General features: G+C 47.4%; 1 protein-coding gene across 3 annotated transcripts in view; it reads left to right on the top strand.

The window, feature by feature from the left end:
* The first annotated feature begins 301 nt into the window (after positions 1–301).
* pcdh7b (protocadherin 7b) overlaps positions 302–18,806 on the top strand; it is a 147,176-nt gene continuing 128,671 nt past the window's right edge. For 2 of the 3 annotated variants that reach the window (XM_061252370.1, XM_061252372.1), the window contains exon 1: positions 338–4,370. In XM_061252370.1, the coding sequence (XP_061108354.1) occupies positions 1,272–4,370 (3,099 nt within the window). In that variant the 5' untranslated portion in view covers positions 338–1,271. Of the gene's footprint in view, positions 4,371–18,806 lie in introns of all 3 variants that reach the window. The other variant, XM_061252371.1, reaches the window with a different exon arrangement.

The following is an 18,806-nucleotide window of genomic DNA, read 5'->3' as shown; positions in this document are numbered from 1 at the left end:
GTTTGTTGCAGTTGGACTACCCATTAATTGTCCATGCAATTTAACCCCCCCTCCTCAATACCAATCTCTGCATTACAACTATCCGTGTTCGGTCCTATGTGAACTAACTGAATTGTTTGTGTTCACGTGACATTGAGTCACAATTTGTTAAAAATCCTACCCTTATTGACAAGAAGAATCCCCCCCCCCCAACAAATACTGTGTCGGCTACCCTTTAAACTGAGCGATCAAGTTCAGCCCTGGTTACGTGCACTGGGATGGGAAGCGGAGGGGGTGGAGAGAGCGCGAGGGACTGCAATATCATTTGTGAATCGCTCTCAGAGTGCCGCAGATACGAGCTGCAAACACATGCACTGCTAATGCAGGTGAGGAGCGAGCGGGCGAGCAGACTGAGAATGCGGGACGCGAGAAGACACATTTCGCTGGATTTTGCCTGAAACATTTCTAAACACTTTGTGGGAATTACAGTTTTTTTTCTCGCCCTCTTATTCCATTCTCTTTTCAGATGTACCGCGCTGCGGGTTTTTCTCCCGTGTAACTGACAAAACTACAAAACACAACGTGTTAAGTCAAAGGAGGTAAAGCAATCTGGGCACTTGGATGATTTCAAAAACGACAGGACAGCTCATTTGCTGCTTATTCGCGGTTAGAAGGTAAGAAGACGGACAGCTGTGTAAAGTACTGTATCATCATTAGTTCGGAATCAGTGTTGGCTGTATTGATATTATTCCGCATTGGGGAAATATCTTCAAATGAGATGGTCTCTGGTACTCGAAGCTAGGATTTTAAACTCCGTTGTTTTTTGTGCTGTTGCATTATAAATTGTTTTAATGCTACAATAAAACGGACTTGGACTGTCTTCGGCAAAGTGACATGAAGGCACATGCAGTTTATCACCATTATCCTTTAATTGTGTAAATAAATCGAGTTCTCATGAAGAATTTTTTGACCCACGGCAAGAGGAAACGGGTCATTTCAGTATTACTGTGGGCAGATTGCGGATTTTTGGTGAAAGAGGGAAAGTGATTCCAGCTGCGGTGTGAAGGGGAGATAATCGTGGTTTATGTCCTGGCTGAAATTTACTGCAGCTAAAACGGTGAACGGAGTAGGCGTCCGGAGAATGAAGTCGCATGCACTGGGAAACGAAGGACTTCACTAGAACGCAAAGCGAAAATAAATAGGCTAACGTTTGCAGTTATTAGTCTATACAAATCAGCGACATCCCAGCACGATTTTAAAGACTGAAACAACGAATTGAGCTGCAGAAAACCATGAGGACTACTGGTGCAGTGGACTATTTATGCTACTGTTTACTCCTCCTGCAGTTGCTGACTCAGCCTGCTGCTAAGCAAGTCCTGCGATACCGCATGGCTGAAGAGGGTCCGGCCGATGTGAGGATAGGGAACGTAGCCGCAGACCTCGGAATTGTAGCCGGGTCTGGTGAAGTGACATTCACCCTGGAATCGGGATCCGATTATTTTAAAATTGACAATATTACTGGGGAGCTTAGCACTAATGAGCGGCGGATAGACCGGGAGAAATTACAGCAGTGCCAGATGATATTTGACGAGAACGAGTGCTTCATAGATTTCGAGGTGTCTGTGATTGGACCGGCGCAGAGCTGGGTAGACCTGTTCGAAGGGAAAGTGATAATATTAGATATTAACGACAACACCCCTTCCTTCCCCTCCCCGGTACTGACTTTATCAGTGGAGGAGAACAGACCCATAGGAACGCTTTATTTGTTGCCCACGGCCACCGACAGAGATTTTGGCAGGAACGGCATTGAGAGATATGAGCTGTTACAGGATAGCGGGGAGAGCTCCGGCAGGCGATCAGGGTCGAGCTCTGGGGGACGCGCAGACAGCGGAGACGGCTATTCGGGCAAAAGGAGGTTCGACGCCGACGCCGCGAGCAGGAGCAGCGTCTTCGAGCTCCAAGTGGCCGACACCACCGACGGCGAGAAGCAGCCGCAGCTGATCATCAAGGGGGCCCTGGACAGGGAGCAGCGGGATTCGTACGAGCTGACGCTACGCGTGCGGGACGGCGGCGACCCTCCTCGGTCCTCCCAGGCCATCCTGCGAGTGATGATCACCGACGTCAACGACAACAGCCCGCGCTTCGAGAAGAGCGTCTACGAGGCGGACCTGGCGGAAAACAGCTCGCCGGGCGCCCCCATCCTGCAGCTGAAGGCCGGCGACTCGGACGTGGGCGTGAACGGGCAGATCGAGTACGTCTTCGGGGCGGCCACCGAGTCCGTCCGGAGGCTCCTCCGGCTGGACGAGAGCTCGGGCTGGCTGAGCGTCTTGCACCGCATCGACCGCGAGGAGGTCAGCCAGCTTCGCTTCACCGTCATGGCCCGGGACCGCGGCCAGCCGCCCAAAATGGACAAGGCCACCGTGGTCCTCAACATCAAGGACGAGAACGACAACGTGCCCATCATAGACATCCGGAAGATCGGCAGGATATTCCTGAAGGACGGCGTGGCCAACGTGGCGGAGGATGTGGTGGTGGACACCCCCATCGCTCTGGTGCAGGTGTCCGACAGGGACCAGGGGGAGAACGGGGTGGTGACGTGTACGGTGGTGGGCGACGTACCCTTCCAGCTGAAGCCGGCCAGCGAGATCGAGGGCGAGCAGAACAAGAAGAAGTACTTCCTCCACACGTCGGCCCCTCTGGACTACGAAGCCGTGCAGGAGTACAACGTCGTCATTGTGGCCGTGGACTCGGGGAGCCCCAGCCTGTCTAGCAACAACTCCCTGATCGTAAAGGTGGGGGACACCAACGACAACCCCCCTATATTCAGCCGGAACGTTCTGGAAGTGTCGTTCCCAGAGAACAACGCCCCTGGCGAAACGGTGGCCGCGGTGGTGGCGGTGGATGCCGACAGCGGCAAGAACGCCGAGATCGCCTACTCCCTGGACTCCTCCGTCAACGGGATATTCTCCATCGACGCCGACAGCGGGGACATCCGGGTGAACGCCATTTTGGACAGGGAGCAGACGGAGAGGTACGAGTTCAAAGTGGTGGCCAAAGACAAGGGCGTCCCAGTCCTCCAAGGGTCGGCCACAGTCGTGGTGCTGGTGTCGGACAGGAACGACAACGAGCCCAAGTTCATGCAGGAAGTGTTCACGTTTTACGTCAAGGAGAACCTGCAGCCCAACAGCCCTGTGGGCATGGTGACGGTGATAGACGCCGACAAGGGGCACAACGCGGAGATGAGCCTTTACATCGAGGAGGAGGAGGACATATTCTCCATCGAAAATGACACGGGCACGATATTCTCCACTATGTCGTTCGACAGGGAGCTGAAAACCACCTACACGTTCCGGGTGAAGGCGGTGGATGGAGGGGAGCCCCCTCGGTCTGCGACGGCCACGGTGTCCCTGTTCGTAATGGACGAAAACGACAACCCTCCCACCGTCACTTTCCCCAGCAATGCCTCGTACACCCTGCTCCCACCGTCCAGCAACGTCCGGACAGTGGTGAGGACGGTGCAGGCTACGGACACCGACACGGGCATCAACGCCGACCTCAACTTCAGCATCGTGGGCGGGAACCCCTTCAAGCTGTTCGAGATCGACACAGCCAATGGCGTGGTGTCGCTGGTGGGGAAGGTGGAGCAGAAGCACTACGGCCTGCACCGCTTGGTCGTCCAAGTAAACGACAGCGGGATCCCGTCCCAGTGCACCACCACCCTCGTCCACGTCTACATCAACGAGACCCTGTCCAACTCCACCGTGGTCGATGCCCAGATTGCCAAGAGCCTGGTCATGCCGCTTTCGGTGGACGTGGCGGGCGACCCCAACTACGACCTGGGCAAGCAGCGGCTGAGCATCGTCATCGGCGTGGTGTCGGGCATCATGATCGTCATCCTGATCATACTGGTGGTGGTCATGGCGCGCTACTGCAGGCCCAAGAACAAGAACGGTTATGAGGCGGGCAAGAAGGACCACGAGGACTTCTTCACGCCGCAGCAGGACAAGAACAAGAAGCCCAAAAAGGACAAAAAGAACAAGAAGTCGAAGCAGCCGTTGTACAGCAGCATCGTCACGGTGGAGGCGTCCAAGCCAAACGGGCAGCGCTACGACGGCGTCAACGAGAAGCTCTCCGACAGCCCCGGCATGGGACGCTACCGCTCGGTCAACGGAGGGCCCGGGAGCCCGGACCTGGCCAGGCATTACAAGTCGAGCTCGCCGCTGCCCACCGTCCAACTCCACCCACAGTCGCCCACGGCGGGGAAAAAGCACCAGGCCGTACAGGACCTCCCGCCAGCTAACACCTTCGTGGGGACGGGGGATAACATATCCATCGGATCGGACCACTGCTCCGAGTACAGCTGTCAGACCACCAACAAATTCAACAAACAGGTAAGGATATCACCCCCACCTGCCCCCACCCCCCCACTTCTGCATTTTGTTTGTGTACCTTTTGTCTCTATTCTTCTTTTGAACCTTTTTCTTTTTCTCGTTTTGTTTTTTTGGGCTGTTTTTTTTTACATGTCCTCTCTTGCCGAGGTTTGTTACCACAGGCTAGACGGAAGATTCGGTTGTGATGATGTGTGCTGAGATCAGGGTCGGGAAGGTTTTTTTTTCATTGCGGAGTATCATTTGCATGCACGGGGTAAAAACAAGCCAAGTGGGGATTGTTGCTCGTATGGACAGTGGTGAACTGCATCTAATGACTAACTGTGCTTTGCAATACCTTTACCTTTATACATTTTTTGGAAGCTGTGCGCGCATACACGCATTATTTAATTTGCAGAGGGCAGGTTTGCCGTCACGCAAGCACTCATACATATGTGCACATGTAGACCTGTGCTTGGACGTGAACATATAGTCACACTTCTGTTTTGCACATGCACAAAGACATATCTCAAATAAATAAATAAATATCAACATAACCACACATAGATACAGTATTGCCAAAGCAGTCATTTTCATAAAATACTGAATTAGCTAGAGGAACATGGACTCCCTAGTACATTCTGTCTCTATCTCTCTGTTTCACCGACATATATGCACACGCACACACACACGCACACACACACACACACACACACACAGCAGAAGCAGCAGTGTAGACTCCCTGAACAGGGTCAGGACCTGGCGTGTCCTCATTGTGTAGCTATTCTGTCTTACCTTTCTGTGCGAGGCGGGGTGGGTGGGTGGGGGTGAGCATGCCTCACAAGGGCAGCCCAGTGAGGAATATTAACTCCTATGTCATATTTAAGAGCCGTCATTCAACCTGACTGCAAGCATCTGGAAGGGAGGCCCCATTCCGGGGTGCATGTGTACCAATTCACTGACCTATCAGCAAAAGTAGCCTTTTTAAAAATTATTTTATTTTATTATTTTGCGTTCCAGTGCATTTGTGTTACGGTGAAAAGGCTTTCTTCCGCTGCAAGAGTTGAGAGCTTTTTCTGTTACGGGGATTTGCTGAAATAACAAATCTGTATTATCGTTACTATTTAATGTTATTTTTCGTAGCCGGGTGAAGGAATCAGGGGTAATACATTATGAAATCAGTTCTTTTATTGGGCTTTCACAAGGAAGGAACAGTTACTTTGTTGTTTCATGTGTTTTCTGCAGAGAACTAATGAATTATTGATCACTTTCTTACATGGTGCAAGCAACCCCACTAGCATTCCTGAGTGCTGTCCCCTCTATTCAAAAACTATGCTGGTGATTCTGTTCTCTCGCGCAATATCTCTCTCTATCTCTCTCTCTCTCTCTCACCCCATCCATTTCTTTTTTGCTTTTCTCCTTGTCTATTTTTCTCAGTCTTTTCCCCTCTCTCTCTCCCACTCCCCTCTCTCTCACCCCATCCATTTCTTTTTTGCTTTTCTCCTTGTCTATTTTTCTCAGTCTTCCCCCCCCTCTCTCTCTCTCTCTCTCTCACACACACACACACACAATCTCTCCCTTTCTCTGTTTTAACCCCTTCTTTTCTCTCTCACCAGTCCTCTTACTCCCCTGTTCTCAGTAATGGACAGGTTGCGTGATTGCTTGAATAGACCTTAATGCCGAACAATAAAGTATTTCAGCGTGCCGCTGCTTTGAGTGCGCCGAGTGCTGTTGCTCGTGTTTTCTACCGATGTCTCATACATAATTAACACAGTACTCTACCGGCTGGTGCTGTGCATGGATTGTGTGTCTGAACACTGCACTTATTAATTTATTAATTTACTTTTTTTACGCATGTGCTGCTGCATTTTTACTGTTGGTGAACTGCTTATGTCACTCAGCCGTGCATGTTTATTGAATATAGCGAACCTGTACCTGATCATTATTGCGAACGATTTTCGTTCATCAGTGTTATTGAGTCTTGGCATTTAAAAAGGTGTTGATTGATTGCTATAATGAACAGAGCCACATTATCATATTTTCTATAAATATAGGACACCTTTCTGTTAGAATGCAAGTCGCAAAGCATCTTATTCTTGGCAGATTACCCCAACGAATAAAAAATAAATGAATGAAGAAATAAACAAACAAATAAATAAATAACTTTTATTTATTTATTTTTCTCTTAATTATTATAATTTTTTTCTGTTTTCAAATCTAAGGCTGCGAACTGTTTAACGCATAATTTCCCCTGCTAATACGCTACGGATGTGCATAATTTATTTAGAATGTGTTTGCTGGGATTGGGCAACACTCTCAGCATCAGACCCTTCACTTCTGTGAGTGTAGACTATACCATGTTGTTGAGCACCCAGAGCACAATGCGGAAGGCAAGAAGGGGCACTTGAAATCAAAAGGTTGCAAGTTCAATTCCAGGGTGGGGCACTGCTGCTCAACTCCTAAGTATGGTATTCTACCCAAACTTGCTGAGTTAAGGTGCGTCTGTTTAAATGGACAAGCTGTGTGCGACATCCTCTATATTAGTCTCAGCAATGCAAACAAGTTATAACATATATATTCTTTCTTTAGTCTTATGAATTGAGATTGTTGCCAATTCTTTGCCTAAAATTAGTCTTAATACAACGCCATTCATTGTGACATCGTTCTATGCTGTTTTTTATGTTCATGGAACCAGAATCTTAGAATTAAAGTTGAAGATCTGTTTGTGTGTCTGTGTGTGCATGTGCGAGAGAGAGAGAGAGAGAGAGAGAGAGCGAGACAAAGAAGGAGAGAAAGCTAAAGAGAGGAAGAGAGCGTGAAATAGACGAGGAGTGAGAACGAGAGAGCAACCGAGAGAGGGAGAGAGAGAGAGAGGATCCCCTGTTATTCTGGAGCAGAAAGGCCCTCTGTCTCCTGTGTACTTGGGCCTCAGGTTACTTCTCCCTCGCTCACCTGCCTTCGCCCACCATTAATGCAGCCTGAGCAGACAGGTATCCAGGCAACCAGTGCCATTTTGTGTGCCAGGACTTCACCTGTTAGACATTTAAGCAGTCATTAAGGTAACCAAATGCAGAAATAGAATCCGCTGTGTCGCTGAGCAGCTGGCGAGAACAAGCCCTTCAGCTTCGCTCCACGCTCTTTTCTGCCAGTGTCTCCTGTTTCTGGGGGAAGGAAGGAGGTAAGGTAGGAACGAACAGCGATACCTCTCCAAATCTCACTGGCGATTAATTCTCGAGATAACCTTTGACACCGGCCGATCGATCCAACGCATTTTCCTTTTTACGCGGTTGGAAAGTACCCGCTCCTATTAAGCTGAATAAACAAGCAAATTACAAGCAGTGATAAGTTGCCGTGGAACAAAATTGTGCTTCATTCTTGGGGAACAAAAAGATCGACAAAATAATAGATAAGCACCTCTGTAGAGGCCGGTATCCAGGAATAATTTTAAATCACGGCTTAGATCTTTTCAGAAATAACACAAGTATACATTTTCGCTGCTACTTATGGGAATGTTCTGCAAATGTAAAATAAAATATATGTGTAAGACCTGGCTGTTTTGGCCCTTATGAACTGGCATCCAGAGCTAGCTAGAGGAAGATGGCCTCCTCCAACCGAGTCTGATTCATCTCAAGGTTTCTTCCTATGCACAAAACGGTCACTGTCACTCTTGGCTTGTTTTGTGGGGAGTCTAGGCTGTGGTTTGTTGTGGAGGGGATTGTGACAAATGCTTTGTCATAGGCATTATAGAAATACATTTCTTTCAGTTTCATTTCACTAGGCTGAACTTACAAACTGTTGCCACATTCAGATATTGCAATGTGAAGTTTCCAAAAGGGTCAAAATATTTTCAATACATTGCATTGTGTCCTATTTCTTGAAGCTTGGCTGAAGGGCATCTTTTTCTGAAAGCCGCAGACAGACCTGGGTCAAATACGTAATTGTTTTGGATTCTAATACTTTTCTACGCTTTACTAAGCTTGTCTGGTGTATTGGAACCTACAGTATGACATACTCTGAAAAAGCTTCTGGCTCAATTGCGGCAGGCAAGATCGATGGAGCACAGAAAAGTATTTGAATCCAAAACAGTTGCGTATTTGGACCAGGTCTGTCCGCAGTGTCTCCTCTGGTGTCGAGGCCAGGGTTCTCACCTGGTGCCCGGCTGTAGTCCCTGTTGGATGCTCTTTTTGTAGTTTTGTAGTCCTGTAAGTTAGTTCACCAGTTACCTGCGCCAGTTATCAGTTCTAATGCCAGGCGCAGGTAACGACTGTGGCTCCGTAGCCCAGTGGCAGCTTGAGGCTGTGATAATTGCTACAGTCTGCTGGGTGATACTTGTGGGTTTTTTCCTTTTTTCTGTTATCTCAATCACAACTCCATTATGTAAAACAAATGAGAACTCGTCTGCTTGGTGGCAAATTTGTTTAAACCAAACACAAATGTATCTAGCGATCGCAAGCGAGCGCTCTTTATTCTTGTGGAAGCCTGTGCTCCAGGCTTCAGCGAGTGACCAGACAGTAATCTGATCTTCTGTCTGATGTTGTAATTATTCTTTATTGATGAACACAATACTGTCACCTCCCTGGTTGTTTGACACTGCCTGTGGTTTTTCATATGGTTATTATTTTAGCGTGTCACTCTAAACCTTTGTTATATAAATAAGCCACCGTATTTTGGTGGGATACAGTATATATATGCATGCTATGGTATATTTCAGCTGTCTTGTGAAAGGACTGTTTTTTTTTTCTCTCTCTATGAGGATATGAGATAAAATAATATTGCGTTCACATTTTTATTCATTAAAATGTCTTATTGGCAAATATTTTTGAAATTACCTTTTTAAAATGACTATTCACTATAATTTCATATTAAGTCGAATACTAATAATGTATGATTATTTTTAGTATTGGGAGGAGAGTCAAGGAAAGAGTCAGTGTAGAGGGAGAGTCAGTGTAGAACAGGATTCAGTATAGGAGGAGAGTCAGTATAGGGAGAGAGTCAGTGTAGGAGGGAGTCAGTATAGGGGGACAGTCAGTATAAGACACAGTATAGGGTGACAGTCAGTATATGAGAAGAGTCAGTATAAGGGAAGAGTCAGTATAGGAGACAGTCTGTATAGGGGGACAGTCAGTATAGGGGAAGAGTCAGTATAAAGGAAGAGTCAGTATAGGGGACAGTCTGTATAGGGGGACAGTCAGTATATGAGAAGAGTCAGTATAAGGGAAGAGTCAGTATAGGAGACAGTCAGTATAGGGGGACAGTATAGGGGGAGAGTCAGTATAGGAAACAGTCAGTATAGGGGGACAGTAAGTATAGGGGAAGAGTCAGTATAGGAGGAGAGTCAGTATACAGTAGAGGAAGAGAGTCAGTTTAGGTGGCAAGAGTCAATAAAACGATCACGGCAAAGGGACCACATGACAGCGTACCCTTAGGCTTAGCATCATGATTGCATCGGACGAGCAGGAGTGACAGCGGCACCTCAGAGCTACACGTGGAGCATTGAATTAGTGCCTCTTTTAACGGTCCACTCGCAAGGGCGGGAGGCGCGCAGTCGGGGCCTGGCTCCGGTTTCCGTTTATTTATTTATTTTTTATTTCAGGCCCTCCGAAGGTAAGTACATTCATTTCCCTTCATAACATGTCCAAACGGCCTTTCTGAAAGGCCCTGCCTTTGTAAGCTGTGATTTACTGCATCCCGCTGGCTTCTTGTTTCCAGATGTGAGTGCTGCTAGTCGCCCGTCGCTTCGTGGAAGTGTTTGGTCTCTTCCCTTCTCTTTGTTGTTATGTAGTGCCGAGCGTCTCCACGACAATCATTCTGTCTGGACTTTTTCTGATGCTGCAGCAATTACTGCCAGGCTTAGCTATGTGCTTAGCCGTGGTGTGCTTAGCCATTGTTTACCTTGAACATTCTTGCTCTTTTTTTTGGTTTACTTATAACAAGATGTACTGACTTAGGGGGCATGATTGGTTACCTTCGCTGATTTGCGATGATTCTGGTATTCGGAGCAGCCAGCGAGATTTGTTTGGAAACCCTGCGGTTCGGGACAGTGTCACGCAGCTTTTGGGAACCGCTAGTGAAATGTTTCTCTTCGAGGAGAGTACGGGGCCCCTGAAAAGGTGCTGGAGAGCTTAAAAGTGTGTGGCTTCAGTCAAAACCACCTGACATTAACCATACGCCACCTCGCTATGTTAATGGGTTCTCTAAGCTGTGGGATACTCCTCCCCGGACCATTGTGTTTGTGAAATCCCGTTGGAATGTTCATTTAAATCCTTCAGCTGCCACAGGTGGCAGTTAGCTGCGGACGTTTGCATTGAACTGCATCGACCGGGTCGCCAGGTGATTGCGTTGATGCTCATCATGGGTCGTGGAAGGCAAAGCCTTGTTTAATCCTCATTTATAAAGTTAAGCAGCTTTGCGGGCAGTATATTTAGGAATTTGGGAGTGTAACATTATCTAGCCTTGATTTGTGGGTGCGTTTACTGTGTGCAGTCTCCTCAGAGAAAGATGGTTCTAAATACACAGTGGCTTTCACAAGGTATGGATTCCATGAGCAAGTATGTAATTATGGTAAAGGAATGTGACTATTCATCACAATTTAACTGGTGTCTAATGAGCAAAGGAATAATTAAATAAATAAAAGAAGCAGGCTTCCTGCAGACACATCTTTTGAAAAGCATCCAATAATTCCTGTAATTAAAAAGAAGAATCCTCCATACAGAACTATGATAAATAGGATAAAATAATAGCGCAAAATCATATTAGGCATCAGTTTTATTACTCCATTAGTAAGGAGAATTGGCTGTTGCGTGGTCTGTTTGCTTCCGACTGTCGTTAATTTGATCAAATTTGTTGCGCCCGTGATTTACTGCGCCAGAGCAGTCGTAAACGCCCTAGTCAAGAGAGACCCCTGTAAATTGCATTGGCCGGGAAAACCCTGCTTGCGGTTCGGAATTTTAAACACATCAGTCCGTGGGTGATGACTTGTTTCATTATAGCAGCTCCCGGTCGGTAAAGGCGAGCTGAGATGTTGGCATCGCACACAAGGAACGGCCGGTGTAGTGAGCGGTAACACAACTGTGTTACACAACAGAGTCGTCTCAAAGCGGCGTGTGCGTTCTGCTTTTGTAGAGTGCTGTGCTATCGGAACGCTCCTTAAAGCTGTTTGATTAACCGAACAGCGGCTGTTTTTGTCTGCCACAGTCAGCAGCATATTTCATACTTGTTCCTTATATGCGGCAACTAAAAATACGACACGTGTGCTTCCCTAGTGTGTGAAAAATGTGTGAGCGGAGTGCATGTCTATGTGTGCGTGCTATGCAGTGTATCCGATTAATGTATGCCCTGAACGTTATATACATTTTATCAATGTTTACACAGTGTCTAGACTATCCATTATATTGTATCATATACATGCTTTAACTCATGAATCTAACAAGAAGGTATTTTCAATAGAAATAAATATGTATAGGTGGGACTAAGAATAGGAGTCGGCCTTTACTCAGTCTTCCTCTGGTCCTCTGTGCCTTCCAGAGGAAGATTTGTCTCTCGCTTTCTCTGTCACTCTCCCTCTATTATTGTATGTCAACAATAAGTAGAAAAATCGAGGTGCTTCTGATTGAGTGGAGGGCACATTGATTACACATGTCACGGTATGTTTATGAAAAGCCAGCATCAGGATTTCCTTTAGTACTTCCTGATTGCTTGGTACAGAGCCGTCTGTAAGGTAATAATACTGAGTGTTCACGTTGAATACACACAGCCGTGACATTCGACGCAGATTTCATTTTCTTGAGGAAGCGAGTTCTGTTTCTGCTGGATCAGTTCTCGAGGTGTCATCCCGTGTAAAACGTGCCTTCCTCCCCCACGCCTAACGCATATCCCCCCGGCAGAAAGCAGCGTTTTCATTTTCACTTAGATTTTTATTAATATTATTGTTATATTCCTTTCACCTTTTGACATTAATCTTAGAAACGTCTCACATCGCTTAGCTCCTCTGTTGGGGTAGACGGGGGAAATAGTATGCTGTCAGCATTGTGGATCACACTGGGAAGTTTACGGTGTTGTCCGTGTTAAGTTTGGGAGGAAATGGGATGTGGCTTCCCCTTCTAGATCTTTCCATGGACGAGTTGCAACCTTTTGATTGATGCAATGCCAAGCCATCGCTGTGTGTAAGGTGTAAGGGGCCTGTCTCCCCACACCACCTTCTCCATGACATCCCTCTGTGATGAGCAAAAGTCTCCCCTGTTGTAAAATCCAGCTATGCCAGCTTGACCAGCTTGAAAGCTGGTCAATCTGGTCATTGGCTGAGCTAGCTGGGTATGACTTTTAAAACATAGTTTGAGTTGGTCAAACCATGTCATGCTGGGAGCTGGGCTGAACTGGTCAACCTACAAACCATGTCGAACTGGGAGCTTGGTTGAGTTGATTAACCAACTGTTTTAAAACCGATTTTGAGCTGTTTTTTTCAGTAGGGGCCACAAGGTGGTTATCGAGTGGGATAACATAACATTCCTGAAAGTTTCTGTTCTGTCGCATATGCTGGTCTTTCTGAAAATTGAATGTCCATCCATCCAGCAATTATCTAACCCGCTTATTCCTGGTCTGGGTCACGGGGGGGCTTGACCCTATCCCAGCATGCACAAGGTGAGAGGCAGGAATGCCAAATGGAATGTAAAAACTAAAATTCTTCAAGGCTGTTACTTCACCAGAGTTGACCGTTTGCTAGTGGGATTATCATGAAGTTAAAACGATTTAAAAAAAGAAAAGTGCTGCTAGCCAAGTAGGTGCAACATGTTTTAACATCCAAACAATCCGTTCCCTATTCTCATGCTTCAGGCCAACCTCCTCTGCATCCTCTGTCATGTTATGCTGTGTAGTGGTAGGCCGCATTACATAACAACATGTATTAAGTTCAATACGCTCTACATTCCATAGACCCGATCGTATGCTGTCAGCAACAATTGACCTGTTTAGAATTATATTGTAAAACCACAGGTTCAAAGTCTTCAACAACTAGCATTTGCACTTAAATTCCAAAAGTATTTTCGGGTTGGGGTACCCCCCCCCGGGGCGACGGGGACCCCTGCTGCTTCTCATCTCCCCTCCTGCGTACCGGGTGAAGCTCTGTATTCCGCCAGCCTGCTCCGGTTTGAATATCTGATCCCTTGGCTGCGTTTGTAAGAATTACACAGCGGCGGAGCCGAAAAGGGCGGCATTTGAAGAATACTCATTCTCCTCCACATGCAGAGGACGCATTAGCATTCCGCTACGCCAGGAAAATGAAAATGGCTGCACCTTTAGTGAGCCCGCGCGCTCACAAAGCGGCCGCTAATAGACGTTAGCCCTTCTTACCCGTGTTTTATTAGGATTTGGCCCTAAATGGGATTATGTTTGTACAACACGGGAGCGTGGGGCGGGAGATGCCTGTCAATCCAACCGTGGGGGAAGTGCTCTGTCACTGAAATAGCGGCCGGGAGGGGGGGGAGAACAACGACCTAACCTGCACCTGCGTATGTGTGTTTGTGTATATGTGGCTACAGTATGGGCCTGCGTGCCAGCGTGTTTATACGAGTTAGTGTTTGTGTACGCGTGTGTGTGTCTATGTGTGCACATATCTGTCCATCTCTTTGTTTGTGCGCATGTGTATGTGACAATGTGGATAATTGCGAGATACGCATATCTATGTGTCTGGTATGTACGGGTGCGCCTTTACGCACGCGTGTACATTATGTCTGCGTTAGCGTGACGTCTTTAATACGGAGCGGAAAGGAGGCGTCGAAGGGGAGGGGGGAGCTCCTCAACTGCAGAATATTCATTAGATTTATGAAAACAAGAGGAACTCCATCTTGATAAGGCCTCACCTGTGAGCGCTGAAGCTATTAGCGTCTGACGATAAATCTTGTCAACCTGAGCAGTACTCTGTGGCTTATGAAAAATGAAGGTCAGGCACGCCGTAGTTTATGGGATACACGGTTAGACGTTATAAAAAAAGTGAATTATGGAGTCATGTAGGCATTTTCAGGAATGCTAATTTCTTTTTCTCCCTCTCCCTCTGCCTCCGTTTCTGCTTTCCTCAGTAGTTACGCATTCTATCATATTAAAAAAGAGAACGCGCAGTAATTTAAAGGCATCGCTCGTAGCGTGACTCTTTTCATTATTTTATTGAAATGTAAATTTGCTCACGGAGGAAAGTTGATTTTTTTTTTTCCTGTTAATTTTCTTTTTTTGGATTAATTGCGGTAGCTCTTACGTTTTTTTCCAGGCAAGCTGCATTTTACAGAATTCAGAAGGTGTGTACATTCCGGCTGCCTACCTACGTTTTAGGCCGTCGCTTGAACGACGCCGGCCAAAAGACGAAACGAAATGAAACGTATAGACTGTTTTGAGGCTGATTTAGGGGTGTGTAATGGATTAAGAGAAAAATAAAAACGGCTTTTGAACACATTATTCCAGGAAAGAATGCCAAACGGAGTGCTGTTCGCGGCGATATGCTATCGCAGGGTGCAGACGTGCGCGCGGCCGCACTCGACGTGAAACAATTCCGGTTCCAAAATTTTCATTTTGGAAGGAGATGTCATGCTTTCAGAACTATGAGTATTTTCTGACTCCATGCTGGTACATGCACGCATTATGCATGGGTTTATGATGTTCTTTCTAAAAAGTCCCACACAATGCGCGTTTTGCATGCCTGCCATGTCTGCTAATGTAGAGAGATTAAGCCATTGCTGACGAGAAAACGTGGCGATATTGCATCACCGGGAGACGGGTGCTATTGCCGAAACCGCTCAAACGTTATATGAACGGCGGTCGAATATATACGAGCTTTGCGGATGCCTTTTTCGGCAGTAACTTCTTTCACTCTACAGTTCGCCCGAGAAGTCATAGAGCATTATATAGTTTATGTATTCTCTTACATGCACATCAAGTGGAATGTTGTGTGTGATGTAGTGAGTCTGTTCCAATATACAGAGCTGGCTGTAAATTCCACAGTGGCTTGTCTAACCCAGCTGATCCAGTGTGTAGGATTTCTCCCAAACCCAGGGTCTTACTCTAAAAAGGCAAATCGCAAACCCGCTGCCTATTGTACACAGACTGGATGAACTCTCGGTCTGTGCATCCAACTGGACCTGCACAAGTCTTGCCTACAAAATGGATGGAAAAATGGATGGAAAGTAAAACGCGGTCGACCGCATTTGCGACCTTGTGGGTAGCTGCTTTGACCGAACTGGGACCACAGTTCGGTCAAAGAGGCCCCAACAGGCATTATGTCTTCAAGTTTGAACCGGTCAAGTTTGAAAGTCAATGTTGGCCAGCCTTTTACATTACAGTAATACATTACAGCTGAAGCTTTTATCTCAAGCGACTTACAGTTGATTAGACTAAGCAGGGGAAAATTCATTACATGACATGTTATTTGGCTGACGCTTGTATCAGCTGATACTTCAATCCAAAGCGATTTACCGTTGATTAGACTAAGCAGGAGCTGCTCAAGGGCCCAATAGCTGCACAGTTCTTATTGTGGCTAAACCGGAGCTTGGACCTTGGACCACCAACCTTCCGGGTCCCAGTCCTGTACCTTAGCTGCTATGCTACGCTACAGGCTGTCCCATCCCCCCCTGTAGCAATGCAGGGTTAAGGGCCTTTGTTCAAGGGCCCAACAGCTGCACAGTTCTTATTGTGGCTAAACCAGAGCTTAAGCCACCAACCTTCCAGGTCCCAGTCATGTACCTTAGCCGCTAGGCTACAGGCTGCCCCCTTCCTTCACAGCAGGCACTGTAGACCCGCCAAATACTCTCTCTTCCTGTGTTCCTTCTGTCCTCCGGATAGCAGCAGGAGTTCTCAGCGCTGGTTCACAGTGGCAGAACATCGCAGCGCCAGAGCACCCGCCCTTGACCAGTCACGCCGGCCGGAACGAGCCGTCACACGATGCGTCAAATCGGAATGTTTCGTCCTCGGCGGAATGGAAACGGAACTCTCGACGGCGAGAATGCGGCGGGGTCCGCAGAACTGGCGGGTCGAGAGGTCGAGGCGCGGTCCAGACGTGGGCGCTCCCAATCCCCGGCGTTTAGGGGTCGTTATCCGCCTCGACTCGTCCGCAACCCGGGGCCCGGTAATAACGGCCGGGGTCAGACGGATCGCTCTCTGTTAGTCGGCGGGTTCTCGGAGGAGAAAATAAGTGCCAGGGCCGGTGTTCGCTCCGGTCCATTTGCTCTGGGCGGGGTCAGGACGGCACTTTTGGACACACCGGCCTATTGCAAATTGCTGAGTGCCCCGGGTTTGATAGCCAGTTCGCTTTCGGGAATCGCCTGGCCTCGTAGCCCCGGGGAAATGAGAGTTAGCAGTCGGTACCACTTAGCGCGGAACAAAAGGCTAGCTAGCGGCAGAATTCGGCTGTCTGCGTCAGTACAGCTGCGGCTAATTGGGCGAAATGAGACGAAACGTAATGTAGCTAACTTTTAAGCGAGCCCATCGTACTGTATGTTGCTATGGCAGCGGCAAACTACGGTCGTCCTTCGTGTTCGATTAGGCAGGAGAGGCTGAATAATAATATTTGCGGGAGGGGTGACTGGGGGATATGTACGCAGAAGGTTTGGTAGAAGTAGCAAGGAATTCGAAAGATACCGGGGAATTTCCACTCCAGAAAAGGGAGAGAGGCTTATGTAACAGAAACCCTCGATATGGGAAGTTAGCAGAGAAATGCCACAGTTGTATTAAAGTTGCAGTTTCACTCCTCATTTTCTCTCCCCCTCCTCCCCGTGTATGTGTTTAAAGATTTATGGCTCTGTGTCTGCTCTTTATCCCTAAAATCCTCGTGAATAGGTGTTCAGCCTTCTCCCCCGCCGCAAGTGAATTGAGGACACAACATTACGATTGACAGCCTTGTTAATTTATTTCTAAACTGCTCCGTTATCTGCTGCACCACGGCCGGGTTTGAATGGGAGTCCACAGCACCCCTAAGCCCCCCGCATTCCTGTTCTTCCCCCACTTAAACAAGCGGGGTTAGCTTTTTTTTTTACATGGCCGGCTTGCTTCTTCGTGTTTCTATGGTAATGCGCTTCTTTAATTTCTTCTCCGCGGATGCGGCGGTTTAATGGTGTACGGCTAACGGCGTCGCCTTTGCTCCGGAGAACGTGCTAGAAAAGAGGGGAAAGGCAGAAAGGAGAAGGAGAAAGTGGCCTACTCGTGACGTCGGCGTGATAGTGCAGGCTCCTTGACATTTCCCTGCTCGCCGGCGGGGCAGTGTGAACATTGTGTTCCCTCGGCTGGGTGGCGGCTACCTGCGGCGAGCGCTAACGCTGTTTTGCGGCAAGATCAGTGATTAAGTTCACTGTGCTCTAACACCCCCCCCCATCTCTCTCTCTCTCCCTCTCTCTCCCTCCCCACCCTCCCTCTCTCCCTCTCTCTTCCTGCTTCTCTCTGTCTCTCTCTCTCTCCACACTGTGTCTCTCACTCTCACAAGCTCTCACTCTCCCCACCATCTCTCTCTCCTTTTCTCTCTATCTCCCCAGCCCCCTATCGCTCTTACAAGCTTTCCCTCACTCTTTCCCTCTCTCTCTATCTCCCTCTCTTCCTCTCAATCTCTCTCTCTAACATGTAAGTGTGGTGGGTAGATTTGTTTGTAAGTAAAATAAAGGACGTCAAAAGTCTCTCTCTCTCCCTGTCCCTCTCTTTCTCCCCAGCCCCCTCACGCTCTCACAAGCTCTCCCTCACTCTCTCTCTTTCTCTCTCGCTCTCCTCTCTCAGAGTTGCCTGCTTGTTTCTCCTCCGCACGGCGTCTGATCTTAGCACGTTTTTGCGGCGGAGGGGTGGTAATTTGTGTCCTCCCTTTTGAGCCGGCTTGATTCATGAGGTTAAATTAGCCGGTGAAAGATCATCAGTGGCTGTACAAGGGCAGCTATAACTCATCCCTTCCTTTCTGGAAGGTTCCTCTGCTCTCCTCGGATACATGTGCTTAACCCTTTTTTCATTATTTCTAATGTCAAAACAACATGCTAGCAGAGATATATATGTAACGGCAAACGCCTCAGGTGGTGTCGACAGCAATGAAAATACCTGCACCTCATTGCCAGGGATAACCTTGCACGGGGTGTTCCAGAAATTTTAGTTCCTAGTATATCAAATATCTCCTCTGGTTGCCAAATGATGTTGTGTCACAAGCTTTTTACACTTTTCTTCTCCAAACTAAGAATACATTTATGAATGAACTTATTATTATTATTATTATTATTATTAATAATAATAATAGCATTAATAATAATATGCACAATCATGATCATCGTCATAGTAATGCAGAAGCATGCAGAGACCCAACGGAAATCATTTCCAGTGTTCACAGAATGCTGTTTTCAGTTTTTTAGTTGCGTTGTAACTGAAATAGACTAGTTACAAATTTAGAAACTTGAAGGCGTGATTATGTGTCTGTGTCTGTGTGTGTTTGTGAATGTGACCCTATTTCTGCCATAATGG

Source organism: Conger conger, chromosome 8, assembly GCF_963514075.1.
Source record: "Conger conger chromosome 8, fConCon1.1, whole genome shotgun sequence".
NCBI classification, from domain to species: domain Eukaryota; kingdom Metazoa; phylum Chordata; class Actinopteri; order Anguilliformes; family Congridae; genus Conger; species Conger conger.
This window is presented reverse-complemented; position numbering and strand designations above follow the sequence as displayed.